General features: G+C 39.8%; 1 protein-coding gene across 15 annotated transcripts in view; it reads left to right on the top strand.

Annotated features, from left to right (window-relative positions):
* EMSY (EMSY transcriptional repressor, BRCA2 interacting) overlaps positions 1–14,287 on the top strand; it is a 55,477-nt gene that overhangs the window by 28,561 nt on the left and 12,629 nt on the right. For 8 of the 15 annotated variants that reach the window (XM_054195318.1, XM_054195311.1, XM_054195341.1 and 5 more), the window contains 7 exons: positions 845–1,043; positions 2,188–2,352; positions 2,593–2,751; positions 4,525–4,584; positions 5,633–5,787; positions 7,141–7,704; positions 10,700–12,642. In XM_054195318.1, the coding sequence (XP_054051293.1) occupies positions 845–1,043; positions 2,188–2,352; positions 2,593–2,751; positions 4,525–4,584; positions 5,633–5,787; positions 7,141–7,704; positions 10,700–10,894 (1,497 nt within the window). In that variant the 3' untranslated portion in view covers positions 10,895–12,642. Of the gene's footprint in view, positions 1–844; positions 1,044–2,187; positions 2,353–2,592; positions 2,752–4,524; positions 4,585–5,632; positions 5,788–7,140; positions 7,705–8,300; positions 9,127–10,699; positions 12,643–14,287 lie in introns of those variants that run through there. The other 7 variants (XM_054195330.1, XM_054195321.1, XM_054195363.1 and 4 more) reach the window with 6 other exon arrangements.

The following is a 14,287-nucleotide window of genomic DNA, read 5'->3' as shown; positions in this document are numbered from 1 at the left end:
TATGTTGCCACATTTGTTGCAGGATTAATAAAATGTCTATGGGGAATAAGACTTAGGTGTGTAATGAGGTGGCCTTGATTCTGCTTTCTTCAGCACAATGTTTGCATTCGTTAGCTGTTTCTGGAGGCCTAGAGCAAGCCAGAAGTATTAACTTAATCTTTTCACATAGCTGAAACTGTCTGGTCATGGCTCTGGATGCCCGTTTAAGTCTTATGGCTAATGGCTAGGTTGTGAGCAATAAGGATGGAGAATCTGGACGTAGGTCATCCATCAAATTTGAGGTTTTATTGACGTTATTTTCTGTTTAATGTATGTTCAGGTTGTCCCTGCAACCTTGTGTGGTTGTTGGGGCTGTATACAGAGAATCTGGCTTATTTCTGGAAGCTTTCAGTTTCAGCTTTTTCTTTGGTTGCACTTAGGATTTAAAAGAATTAAACTTTTATCAGATATATTATTTTGTGTGTCTTGGTTGCTCAAGACTGTATTTATTGTGGGCTGCAGAAGAGAGGTGCTTGTCCTTACCACTGCAGTGCATGTTCCAGCTGACTTGCGTAGCTTTCTCTTGTCCCACCATAGTTGTATTCAGCCCTGAAAAATGACTGTTTAGTGGTTTATTGTGTTGAGCACTCCAAATTACTGAGTGAGAAGTACATTCGTGTGCATTGCCATTGGGCTTTGTGGTTTAATAATCAGAGCTGCTGAATTTACAGGTAGACGTTTTCAGTAAATTATGAATATTACATAGATCTGATACATTGATCCGAGTGGCACCCTGTACTCTTGATTGCTCAGATCTGTTTTTTTGAGTGCTCTTACTATACACAAAATTTGTCTTTCTAATTAGGTTCTCATAAAACCAAAGCCAGTGACATTTCAAGCAACAGTTGTGAGCGAACAAACTAGGCAGTTGGTGACTGAAACGTTACAGCAGGCGTCGAGGGTAGCAGAGACAGGAAATTCATCTCTCCCAGAAGTGAAAGAAGAACCACAAACCTACACCGATAGCAGCTCTTCTTCTACAGAGTCCTCCCAGAGCTCCCAAGGTATGTATTGGTGTCGCATAAAATACGAACGGACTGTCTCCCAAGCATGCCAGCTAGTTTCATATAACTCACTGCCTCTCCTTTTAGCGCAGGTTTTCACCCAATCTATTAGCACTGAGTGTCATTGTTTGCTTCCCTTATGGCTTTATTTATCTCTTATTTACTATATGCCTCCATTTCCTATGTGAAAAGGAGAGATAATTCTTTCTTGCTGGGCTCTGACTTGCTGGTAAAATGCTTGCGGCCTGCAGCCTGTTCTGTCTTTTGGGGGAGTCTGCGAGAAGTAGGCAGTGTAGCAGGTTTTTTTGGCAGCCCATGCTCTGCCACCCTGGTTCCTGAGTGTATTGAAGCGTCTCTCCACTGTGTGACTGAAAGCTATCATGTGACCAACATAAATTTTGGTCCTTTTCTAGGCACACATATGTGCATCTGGACATATCTCAGACATGCAGTCCTGATGGGGATGCTGCCGTGGCTTCAAGCCATGATATAGATGCAGTTCTTTTGTGTGGTAGAGGAGGATAAATAATAGGGCATAAATAACACCTAGGCATAAATAACATCCAGGTGAGGAGTGACCATAGAGTGTATCACTGCATCGAATAAAAGCTAATGTCCGTCCATGAAACGTGTGCGCTTACATGCCTTTCAGTCACCTTTTCTATATAATTCTGTTACTGTTGGTCTATACTGCCATGTTAAGTAAATTAAAAAAAAGTTTTAAAGATTCAACAAACTTACCAAAATTCAGGAGCTGTTAATTCAGAATGCTGAATACATGTTGATCACCTGAATTGCTAAAACTTTCTGAAAAAGAGTTCGATCCAAGGCAAATTCAATATACGAAGAAACCTGCTGAACTTTGACTGTTCAAACCAAAGCTTTGATGAACAACTAAGATACAGGATCTTTTTTTTTTTTTTTCTGGAAACTCTTCATAACATCAACAGTGTTTTACTTCAAGAGTCAATTGTAATAAAAACTAAAGTGTTGCAGAATGAGAGTATGCATCCTTGGCAGTACTCAAAACACTAATGGAGAATTTTGAACTATAGCCCTATTTAAAGCAAGAAATTGGACAAGAGACCTCCAACCGAGAATGGTTCTGTGATCACTTGGTGTGCCTTTCTTCTTTTGCAAACAGATTCTCAGCCTGTAGTCCATGTGATTGCTTCAAGAAGTCAAGATTGGTCAGAACATGAAATTGCTGTGGACACGAGCCCTACAATAATTTACCAGGATGTATCCAGTGAATCTCAGTCAGCTACTTCCACGATAAAAGCTTTGCTGGAACTTCAGCAGACAACAGGTGTGAAAACAAGTTTAGGATAATTTCAAAGCTTATTACTTGCTTAAGCAGCAGGTTGTAGTAAGTTTTGTAATTGAAAAGCTACCTATCTTGAATCAGCTTGATTCCTTTCTTCTTATCCTGCAACAGTTTGTTTGAATCTGTTTCATAATGTTCGCTATCTATTTAGTTAAACTCTTGTATTTATATTGGTGGTTTATATATTGGAGGTTTATTTTGTGTTTTTCTTTTCTTCTAAAGCAGTGAAGGAAAAGTTGGAATCGAAGCCAAGGCAGCCTACCATTGACCTGAGCCAAATGGCTGTCCCAATCCAGATGACCCAAGAAAAGAGACATTCTCCAGAAAGTCCTTCAATTGCTGTAGTTGAGTCGGAATTAGTTGCTGAATATATCACAACTGGTAAGTGACTTAAGGTAGTGCGGTGCTGGGTTTGCAGTTAAAGTCTGAGGACTTGATTTTGAAGTTTTCTTCTAATGGTTTTCATTTTTGTGCTTTCGCTGTAATTTGCTGTAGAGGAAATGAGTCTTTTCTTCCACTCTTGAGACCCTGTGCAGGGGACCGAGGTTGTATCTGCTTTTCTGGGGCATAGTGAAGAACGTTTCTAACTGAAACAAAGGGTTGTTGCTTCAAGACATCCTATTTGAACAGACTTTCTGTTCCCTGATCTGATAGAGAGGACGGGCTTGTCCCACTTGTCTTTAAGGAAAATGTAGAAAATGAAGTTACAGGAACTGTATACTGGTTTTTTTGTACATATTGAGAGGAGTCAGACTTTGAGTTAGTCTAAGCCATGTTTGCAAAATGTTACTTGCTTACCAGGAGTAAGTACGTTTTTAAGCCAGGTGTGCAGTTAGCACACTAATGTAGTCCCCAGTTTCTTCATTTGCTAGAAGCTTTTGAACTGATAAATTTCCAAATTTAAACAAATAAATTGTTCACATTGAAATTATGGTTGGGATTCAGGTCTTAACTTTTGTAACTCTTGACGACTCCTCTCTGGTTGTCCATTTTGTGTAAGTCCTTGACCGCCATATCTCTCTGACGATCCCTGCTACCCCAGAACACTAGGTCTGAGCCACTTCCCGTACATTCATGAGAGGATCAAAGTACCCGTTTTCCATTTTCATTTCTTAAATCCACATTACTCGTCCTCTCTACTTTATTTGGAAATGAAAGCAAAAGCGTGTTGAAAATCTGCATTGGAAAAAAGGAATGAAACTTGATTGTATTAAATTGTATAAGTACATATCTGTAACTCCAGTCTTTTTAGTGTTAAATGTCTAATTTGATATTTTCATTTTTTCATTTTCCTGCTCTGTGCCTCCTCCCCTCGCTTCCATCCCTTGTATGGTCTGAATTTAAGTTGTGTGAAATTGGAGCTGGGGGGGGGAAGTTATTGTTATTCTTTTAAATAACGCTTACTGTATCTGGCTTCAATTTTGAATGTTTGAGTCATGCTCCCTGGATCTTTTTTAAAACAAACTCAAAAGTGTAATAAATAGTGTTAAAGCGATTTCCAGTTAACAGTCTGTTATCTTCACTGACACAGATTCAGTGTGTTGAGCTTCTATTTGAGCTACCAGTTTTTACTGGGTCTTGCTGTAAAAGCTGATGTAAAATAGGGCCCTTTGCAGGGAGGACGGGAAATTAGTCTATGTCTTTGTAGGCTGAAGTCCTTTTCTGCAGCTTAGAAGCCATACAAAGTATAAAAGTTAAAAATTTCCTTGAGCTATGATTACTATTTGAAATACTGGGATTTTTATAAACCTTGAGTTGATCCACAGGAATCAACCAGGGAGATGCAGGCTGCTGGGGGTCGACTGGCAGCAGTTTCTGCTACAGCACAAACCTGGTTATTTCGCTCTTAGATTTTTTTTTTTTTTGGTCCCTTCCCCCAGTTTCTGTGAGCACTGCCAGGGAACGCAGGTAATGGAGTTTTTGTATTAATTTGTGCTTCTCGGGATTCATCGGTAATCCACCTAGCTATATTTTCTGCTAAAAATTCAGTAGTAAGACAGTAAACAGTCTATAATCTGTTGTGAAATCTGCACGCCCCTAGAACTAAGGCTTAGGCACATTTTGTATGGGAGCTGGGCTTCAGCATGTGCTTCCTCGTGAGATGAAGGGAGCGGTTCACACGTCTTAGTGTCACCGTTTTTTGTCTGTCTGCAGACTCAGGAAGACAACACTGTATTGGTTCACATTCGGAAGAATATCTACACAACCATATAGGTTAGAAACTTTATTTTTAAATGAAGTTTTCAATTGTGCAGGAACTGTTGGGGGATATCCATGACGGATCTGGCACAGCATGCAGGCCGGTATTGATATAATCCAACTCCTTTCTTGGAGTGGGAAAGTAAAATTATCATTTTAATTGAAAATGTGACCTTTCTTTTAACTTTCAGGAAGGTCACTAGAAACTTTTCAACTTTAAGTCACCTTACAACTGAATTTAAACTTTGCTTGTTCTCCTTCAGTTATTAATTATTTTGTATCTCAGAAGTTAATTAGAGCAAATATGTACCTATTAGTATGGACAGGCATAAAATAATTTGAATTCATGTCTTATTAGTGACTGCAATATAGAATGGTTTGTGGGGTTTTTTTTCCTCGCAGAAGATCATTTCTCTGTCAGTCCACTCTTTAATTACAGAGCCATCACCGTAGCTCTGTAACTCATGCTGGATCTGTTCTAAAAAGTGACGTAGACCCACGATAAGGTCTCCATTTTTTGGTCTGTGATTTCTGATCAATCTCACTTGCTTTCCTGATACCCAAACAGTTTGTAATTACTAATCTTTCAAATTTAGCCTGTGCTCTGGAGAGTATTTCTTGCACTTTATCAGTAGTAGCAAGTCAGTGAGCAAGGCTTGCTGTTCTTAATTGCAGTCAATTGTGCAGGTGCTTTTAACAGTGTGAAAACCACAGAATAACTTGTGCTCTACAGTATTCTGCTGGTGCTGTATGAAGAACCCTGAGGAAATTCGAGTATAAATTCTGCTTGCAAAGTTGGTGTGATGGGAGAGGGAGGCCGGAGGAGGTTTGGACCAAGTGTGGTGACTTCGGAGACAGAGATAAAAAGCAAAACCCCTGAGTTGCTACTTTAAGAGGCTTCTCAGAATAGATCTACACTTTAAGGTTGAAGCTAGCATACAGTAAAAGATGTTTTTCGTACTCAGATCTTTATTTCACTCATATATGCTTTCAGCTGAAGCTTAAATACTTGAAGTTACTGCAGTTAGTTCTGCAGAAGTGCCACTGACCTCTTTACTTGCAGTCAGTCATCGGTCCCAGCCCCACCAGCAGTCATCTCAGCCCCAGAGGACTCTGCTGCAGCACGTGGCTCAGTCGCAGACAGCAACGCAGACTTCTGTTGTGGTGAAATCTATCCCCGCATCCTCCACAGGCGCAATTACCCATATCATGCAGCAGGTTGTACCCTTTCTTTTCCCAACAGTCTATAAGCAGCCATAGGTTATATGAATTTTGTAGGATCAGGGCTCGTTCTGCATTAATATGTCATGTTGGTTGCTGCCACTGAAAATGCGAAGTGTAAGGGCAAATTAATAATTTTAATATTGCCTGTTTTGATGGTGAGGGTGGTGGGATAAAAGGGAAGCAGTTAATGGGATTACTTGAGACTACTAAATAAGAGGTATTAACAGCCACTGTGGGAAATATAGTGCTTCCTAGATTCTTGCTGCGTCTATGTCATCTCTTCAACAGCAACAAGCTGCTTTTTTCTATATGTCATATTGTAAGGGCCAAGGCTCTTTAGATTGTGTTGGTGTCAGTGTAGGGGGAAGAGGAATGAAGGAGAATCTGGTCAGTACACAGAGCGCGCAGTGTCTTTTTCATTTGAGAGCTTTCGTTTGTGAATATGCAAACTGCTCTGAATGAAAAAGTGAGATCGTATTTAGACAAGTACCATGAGGATCCCAAACACTTGAAACAAACAGTGTAGCTTGTGGTGAAATCTTACAGAAGCCATTCCAATGCTGTTGTTCAAGACCTGCTCAACTCTGCAGTGCTTTAACTTCCAGGAACCTCAGCTGTGGACCGGGACAGCACTGTTAGGGTTATAAACCCGCTTCAGAGAGTGCATTCTCACAGATGTTTGAGTAGGCTGCTTTGTCTTGCTAAGGCCATTTATTAATAACGTTTATACTATGGTAAACAAAGCATAGTGATGTAGATCTCTTGCTCCCTCAAATCCCTCAAAAAATCAAACAGTGTTTGTGCAACGCCCAAGAAAAATTGCAGTAAGAGTTTCGAGGAAGGAAGGAGAAGAGAGGTTCTCTGCTGAAATAGGGTAGACTGTGGGTATATGGGGAGCTGCAGAAGGAAATTATGGAGAAGATGTAAGCTCTCAAGAGGCAAAATAAGAATTTATTGTGCGGGGAGACTCTGGCTTTAAAGAGGAGCTACTGGTTCAACCACCTGCTAATCCCTGCTGCTTCATATCCAACTGTCATGCAATTGCAGGGGCTTTGAACCTTAGTCTGACATAGGTGAGGGCTACATAATCTCCACTGAGAATTAGTTATGCAGTTAATGTTGTCATGTAGAGATGTACCGTATTTTAACATGATAAAAATAGCTATTGGCTGCTTACATATTGTGGAATTTTAGTGTAAAGGTATCTTTTAATACATGAATTGGGAGTCTGTAATGGTAAAATAAGTTAAAGTAGTCCAGTTGCAACATTAAAATTTATTTTTAGATTGTGTATTCTTGTAATTTCTGTTTCTCTTTACTAACTTGCTCTAACTTCTTCTTATTAAGGCCTTAAGCAGTCACACTGCATTTACGAAACACAGTGAACAACTTGGAACTGAGGAAGGAGAAGTGGAGGAGATGGACACCTTAGATCCTCAGACTGGCCTGTTTTACAGATCTGCCCTGACACAATCGCAGGCACAAAAACAGCAAAAACTGAGTCAGCCGCAGCTGGAACAGACTCAACTGCAAGTGAAAACTCTGCAGTGTTTCCAGACTAAGCAGAAGCAGACAATCCACCTGCAGGCCGATCAAATCCAGCACAAACTCCCACAAATGCCCCAGCTTTCTATAAGACATCAAAAGCTAACCCCCCTGCAGCAAGAGCAAGCACAGACCAAACCAGATGCACAGCACCCCCCCCACCACATGATGGCCAAAGAAAGGCAACTCCCTACCTTAGTGGCACAGCCACAGCAAACTGTAGTACAGGTGCTGGCAGTAAAAACCACGCAGCAGCTGCCCAAACTGCAACAGGCACCAACGGCACAAAAAATCTACGTGCAACCCCAACCCCCCCAGAGTCAAATGCAGCTACCTGCCTCTTCAGAGAAACAGCCAGCAAGCCAGGTAACGGAATATTGATAGCATGCAAAATACACGTCGCTGTTCAAGGAAAAAAAAAAAAAAAAAAGCACCCCAAAAAAATAATTGAAAACACCAACTCTGTCGCTGTAGCAGTGTTTTGTCCTGGCAAGAGAGAACTCCTCATTCCGCTGGTATTAATTACCCCATCAGAAGGTTGACACTAGGAAAGAGAAGCACATGTTATAGGGGAAAAAAAAGAAATCCTTAGAGCTCACAAACGTGTTTTGTTGGACAGTTTTTATGAATTTCTGCCACCGCTGGTGCATGGAATTTGTCCCTAATTATTTTCTTTTAATTTTTAGATATGACACGTTATTAATTTCCGTTCCCGTAGCACTTTTTATTTCTGTGGAAATAAAGATGGAATACACTGCAGTCTCCTGAAGCTGTCCATTGTACGTTTTCCTTTGTAGTTTACATCTTCCTGAAATTAGATGGCTTTTGTGTACAGGAGTAATTTGATTTTCCTTGGGAGGGGAAAATGTAAAGGCTGAGGAATGTGGAAAAAAAAAATGTATTTTAACTAACTCCAGAAAAGTACAATTATCTTTTTTTTTTTTTTTTTTTGGCCCTTTCAGGAATACATGTGAAAACAAGAGGGTTAACAAACATCACATGGGGATGTAAATCCCAAAGGAATACAAGGCTGCTGTGGTATTATACTGCTACAATCCCTATCTAGCAGCCTAAAAAGCTGCTTTTCCCCAGGCTTCAATTAACTGTTACCATATGATTGCTAATTCCTTTGTTAAAACACTGAGTTTCAACTGTCTTCCTAATAGCAAGTATGTTGTTTGTGCCATACTGTCCTTGGAAATATTGATTAGATTTTTTTTCAATTAAAAAAAATTAATCTAGCTGTAACATGCACAACAAAAATTTGATTTTCAGGTGCAGCATCCAATTATAACGCAAGGATCCACTGTTACAAAGATAACTTTTGAGGGGCGTCAGCCTCCTTCTGTTTCAAAGGTAGCAGGTGGCAGTTCTGGGCCCAAACTGGCTTTGCCGGTTACCAGCCTATTTCCCACGCAGGCATCCGCGAAGACAGCAGTAGCAGATATTTTGAGAGTGTCTATGGTGGAAGCTCAGATTGATACAAACCTAGAACATACGATAGTGGATCCCCCAAACGAGGCCATGTCCACTAGTAAACTCGCTAGCGAAGCAGAGTCGTCACCTTGTACCCAGGTGCCGAGGGTGACTGCAGTAGGGATGACGGCAACTTCCATCCCCCAGCAACAGACATGTACAGAATCCAGTTCAAGTCCTCCTGCTGTTGGTCCTACTTTAACAGAGAGGAAACTCGATGCACACGGAATGCCTACAACAAACCAGTTTGTACACATTCAGAGTATATCACAAAAGAAAGCTGAAGAGAGTTCATCAGAAATTGTTATCCAGGTAAGAGAAGACCAGAGCAAATAAGGCAAAGGTTGAGCAAGAGCAAACTCATGTCTAGTGTGATGATAACAACTGAACGGTGTTCCAGTATTTTTGTTTTCCTTCCCCAGTTTTTGGTTCTTTCTCTACTCTTATGCTTTGTAATGGATTACTACTTCAAAGTGTGTAATTCTTCTTAAATTGAGCTCGAGTTTCTCTAGCACTGTATCATGCGCTGTGTCCTCGGTGTCTTCCTTTCTGTTAAGAAAACAAACCAAGCTCATCTAATTTTACAAAGTACTTTCATTTGAAACGCTTACAAATGCGATCTTCGCCACTTACTATGGAACTGCGATCTAGAATTTTTTATAGTATCAATTAATGTTACCACCGAGTATAAAATTAGTGCAAAAAAAAAAAAATGAAGTAGCAGGGTTCTACTTACAGGGGAAATTCAGCAAATAAGGTCTGGATTCAGAAGAAAGCTTCTTAACTTCGCTTACGACCAGTCTTAACCGCTTCTGAGATAAAATGACTATTGATCTTTAGCTTAAATGCTTTGAGTCCTTGCCTAACTGATGACTGATATTTTCATTGATCCTCCTGTCTTAAATATGATGGTTTATGATGTAATACGTGGTCAGAATGTCAACCGAGGAAGTACTTTAAGTCATCTGAGGACCCGTAGTGGTGTAACATGAATCTTTGTAGACAAGTTGGCATTGTATATGTTCATACAAATGATAGCGTGGATTGAAATGGTTTTATTGTGTGTCGTATTTGTGTTGCAGTGAAAATACTTCTGATGTGGGAAAATAACCTGTGTACAGAGCTTTCAGATTTTTCATGCTACTTTGTAAAACCTTTGTTGCCGCTAACTTCGCTTTTGTAGAAATCATAATTTTTGTGCTCACTTTTAGTCCCTGTTTCCCTAAATAGACAAAGGGAGATTTCTGTTCTACTTCAAATCTGTATATTTTGAGAATCTGCATTGTTTATCATTGTGGCGTGCTACGACCTGATTCAAAAGTAAAATACTGCCCAGAATTTCAGTTTTATGTAGTTGTAGATTTAGTTTCTAGAACCCGTGAAAGCATAAGCAGAAATAAATAGCTTAGATCCGTTGTGTTTCCTCAGCCTCTGTTCTGCTGCAGCTCTGAGCAGGGCTGGAGCTCGTATTGTATCATATCCAAAAAACAGAGTCTAGACATTCGTATCTGAATGTCTTGTCTGAAAAAGATAAGAAAAAAAAGATAAGGCTGAAGAAAGCTTCTGCTTTGCATTTGGGGAATGATAGATGGTGGGCGTTGGTGGTTGAGCTTTTGGTTATGCTGTCACAGACCTTTAGTGAAGATCCAAGGCCAAGATCAGTGGCTTAACAGCAAAATTATTCATATTTTACCTTTCACCACCTAATCTGGTGAAAGGGTGGTTTGAAGCTTTAGATAACATAACATAACACGCAGCGGGCCTTACCCAGGGAAAATTGCTCTTGGAAACCCAATATCCCTTTTCCATCAGTACCTGCGCTTGCGCAGATGCCTTTACCTGTGAAAAACTGCATGTTTAAACTTAAATCTTTTCTTTCTTGCAGACTATCCCTCACTATTCCATCCCTTGTCACTCCAGCTCCAACGTAGTAGTGGAACCCAGCGGGCTCCTGGAGCTCAACAACTTCACCAGTCAGCGCCTCGATGATGAGGAGACGGCAATGGAGCAAGATGTGGACAGTAGCACTGAGGATGGCACTGAGCCCAGCCCCTCTCGAAGTTCTGCTGAACAATCCTAAGGAATTGGGACACTGGAGTGCACTTTAAAATATCTTGGGATTTTGAGTATCCAAGATGCCCTTGTATTGTGATGTGTTAGAGCACTTTTGCCTCTTAGAGTTGTTCATCGGACCCTTGAAGCATCAGTGTGTTTTAACAAGATGGTATTGCAAAAGTTGCATCTTAAAAATTGTTTCCAAAAAAAAAGAAAAAAGATGAGAGGGAAAAAAAAAAAAAAGATGCGGTTACCGAGATTTAGTAAACCCGTGACAGTGGAATGTACTCCTGTTAAAAAGCAAATCTGCAGCGAACTCTGCAGCTCGTGCTCTTGAAGTCCTTGCCCGGGTACTGAAACAGCTTTCAGTGAAAAGGGATCATTATTTTGCTGTGTCTTTTTGTTAGCTGTTGAGCAAAACACCATCAAAACAAAAAAAACCAACCAAACAAAGAGAATGTTTAATAAATATTTGTATTTTTAAATAGCATGTGAGAGAAAAAGTGTCTCTGACAGTGCTGGAAAAGCCCCAGGAATTTTTGGAATTGGTTAGCTTTCTTGCACTTGTGCTCACTTAAGAGTTCAAGATTTTTTCATGAGCCGAAAAATATAGTTTATTTTTTTAAAATTCTTGTTGGTGAATGTTTGGAAATCAGCAAAATCACTGACTGGTAGCAAAGTGGATTTGCTAGTGGATTTTTGTTTTCATGCTTTACAAGAGGTAGGGTAATAGTGTATGAGGCATTTCTTAGTGCCATAAGCACATGAAATGCTCGTCTACTCGAGTTAATGTTGGATTATTTATTTAAATATAAAATTTTAAGTGAGGCCAAGTTGTTTAAAAAGTTCCTGTGAAACAGGCAGGTGTGTTAATTCTAATGCAAACGGGGTGGGGGCGATGTATTTTGCTATAAATCACTTTTTCAAAAATTGGGGATAAGTGGTTCAGCATCTTTCAAAGTTGAACCTCCGAATTTAGAAGTGAGCTAAGGCTTTTAAGAAAAAATAATTCTGTGTTTTACTCTTACATGCTGTTTTTAAAGTGACCATTTGGGGAGTTTAAAAGCTGAAATCGGTATACAGCAGTAGGTTTTGGAAATTAGCCTTACGACTTGGCTTGTTGAAGCAATACTTTGGGGTTTTGTGAGAATTACAAGCCACCGAGAGAGGTTTGGGTTCAGACGGGGAAAAGAGAACCGGTTTTAATACATTCTGCTAATGAAGACAATACTTTTCTTTTTTTTTTTTTTCCAAATGTATATAAAAACACGTTTTTAACTGTTTTGTATAGATTTCATTATAAATAACTAAGCATTTTAAGACTTGGACATATGATTTAATTGTATATACATCTATCAGCCTAACTGCCCACTTTTTGGTGCTGAAGTACTACTGTAAGTAGATTTCATCCAAAGTCTAATACAGCTTTTTTGCGTCACTTTTTTTTTTTAAGCTGTGATTTTACTGTTGATATTGTAGTTAAGATTAAATTCCAACTAGAATAACTCAAACTAAAAATACAAAGCCTAAAAAAACATCTATCTTACTTGTCCTGAGTATCCACCTGTGTAAGAACATGCAGTAACCCCTAGATGGTGCTCTTGGTTTTTCATCTAACCTCAGTTATTTTATTAATAAGCTCCCTATGACTTTCATACACTTCTTTCTTTCTTCCTTCTGTTTTCTTTTCCATCGGCATTAATTCCAAAATAATGTAGTTTATTATGGTGAAGTGTCCTGATAATTTCAACATGCAAATGCCGGAATAGTGGGGTAGGAAACTAATTATTTTTGTGTTACCTTCATGTTGGAATAGATACTGGTTTGGTTTCTGCTGTTCTTAGTGCTCAGGATGGAAGAGAATGATATATATGAGATGAATCATACCATGTTTCTTTCTCTAGTAAAAAATAACCTTACACCTTTCTAGGTGGTTCAGGTTTTGATAGCTGTTGGGGAGCTTTTACTCTTGTTTTAGTGAAATAACGGTGACCAACAAGAGTGACCAATTAAAAGCCAAGTCCTGAAAGTTCCACATTGCTCTAGAATGACAAAAAGCCATTTAATACAGATTTTACTGGGATGGGACGGTCTGTTGTGCTTGGCGTATGCCAGCGTGAGGCGTAGTCTGTAGTTTTCCGTAGGGTTATGAAAAAGCCAGAGCAGATGACACCCAGTCTTGCAGTATTTTTGAGCGTCCCTGGCAGAGCTGGGACTGAAAGTCCATGAGAATCTAAAGTAGAGCAAGGTTTTTCTTAAGCGTTTTTGCCCAAGAACTTTGCCTTAAATTATGGTTTAAGGTTTTAGTGAATGTATACGCATCTCCAGCCAAAAAGGGATGCTAAGAAATGGCATAAGGTGAATTCAGCTCTCCTAATGCATTGAGGAAATTATTAAGTTCTGGTCCAATTTATGCCAACGTTTTATGCAAGACTTTTGTTTGCGTCTTTAGTGCTGATTTCACAGCAAAGGTATGAACAACTACGGTGAACTACTTGACAGCAAATCTCTCTTTTAAAAACACGAAAGCTTTCAGTGTTGCTGTGCGAGGTAATTGTTTTCAGACTGGCAAATCGAAGCACGTGGCGGGGGAGTATCTAGGGATCATGTAAGAAATTTAGAAAGAGGACTTTTGTAATCGATGCATTCCTTCTTGGAACTCCTCTCGACACTTTCCCACTGAGCTGAACTTTTTTCAGTTTCTTATTTTCATTTGTCTGTTCTAGCACTTCGCCATATAAGCAAATTTAATAATAAGGAATATGCAAGTTGAGCAAAAATTTAGGGTCAAGATGTTAATTTTTTCCCTAGTTATTTGATTTTTTTTTTTTGAGAACTGGAAGGAGACATGCTCAGAGCATTTGGCCTTCTCCCCCTTTTCATGAACTCCAGGCAGCCCCTGCCTGTTTGTTGTCCTGCCCTGCAGAGGTGCAGATTTTTCATACCCGCCCCTGGGATACTTCCCTCGCAGCCTCAGAAATGTCACCGAGCTGCTAAAAATAAAACATCAGTGTGGATGATAACATTTGCATATCTCTTCTCCCTAATTAGCTGCGTCTTCCTTCCTGAAATGAGTTTGAAGTCCCTCCTTGGAATAGGAGAAAGGGGAGCGTGGTGATGATGCTGATCTCTGGTACCAGGAATCGGCAGGCATGAAAGAATAGTCTTGAATTCAGCTTTTTAATAAATGTGCTCTGCCACTGCAATAGGACGTGGATTTTCAAAAAAAGGATGCTAAAAAAAGTAAAATTGGAGGAAGCAGTGAAACAAGGGAGGAGCTACGCGCACTTTAGAAGATGCATACAGTCACAGGGGATGACATGTTTTCTGGAAAGATTTAACCATCACGGTAAAAGTATTTTCAGTCTGGGTCTTTCTTCCCCTGACAAAATGAGCTTTTGAAACTTCAGGGCAAAAC

This window comes from Rissa tridactyla, chromosome 1 (assembly GCF_028500815.1).
Source record: "Rissa tridactyla isolate bRisTri1 chromosome 1, bRisTri1.patW.cur.20221130, whole genome shotgun sequence".
NCBI classification, from domain to species: Eukaryota; Metazoa; Chordata; class Aves; order Charadriiformes; family Laridae; genus Rissa; species Rissa tridactyla.
This window is presented reverse-complemented; position numbering and strand designations above follow the sequence as displayed.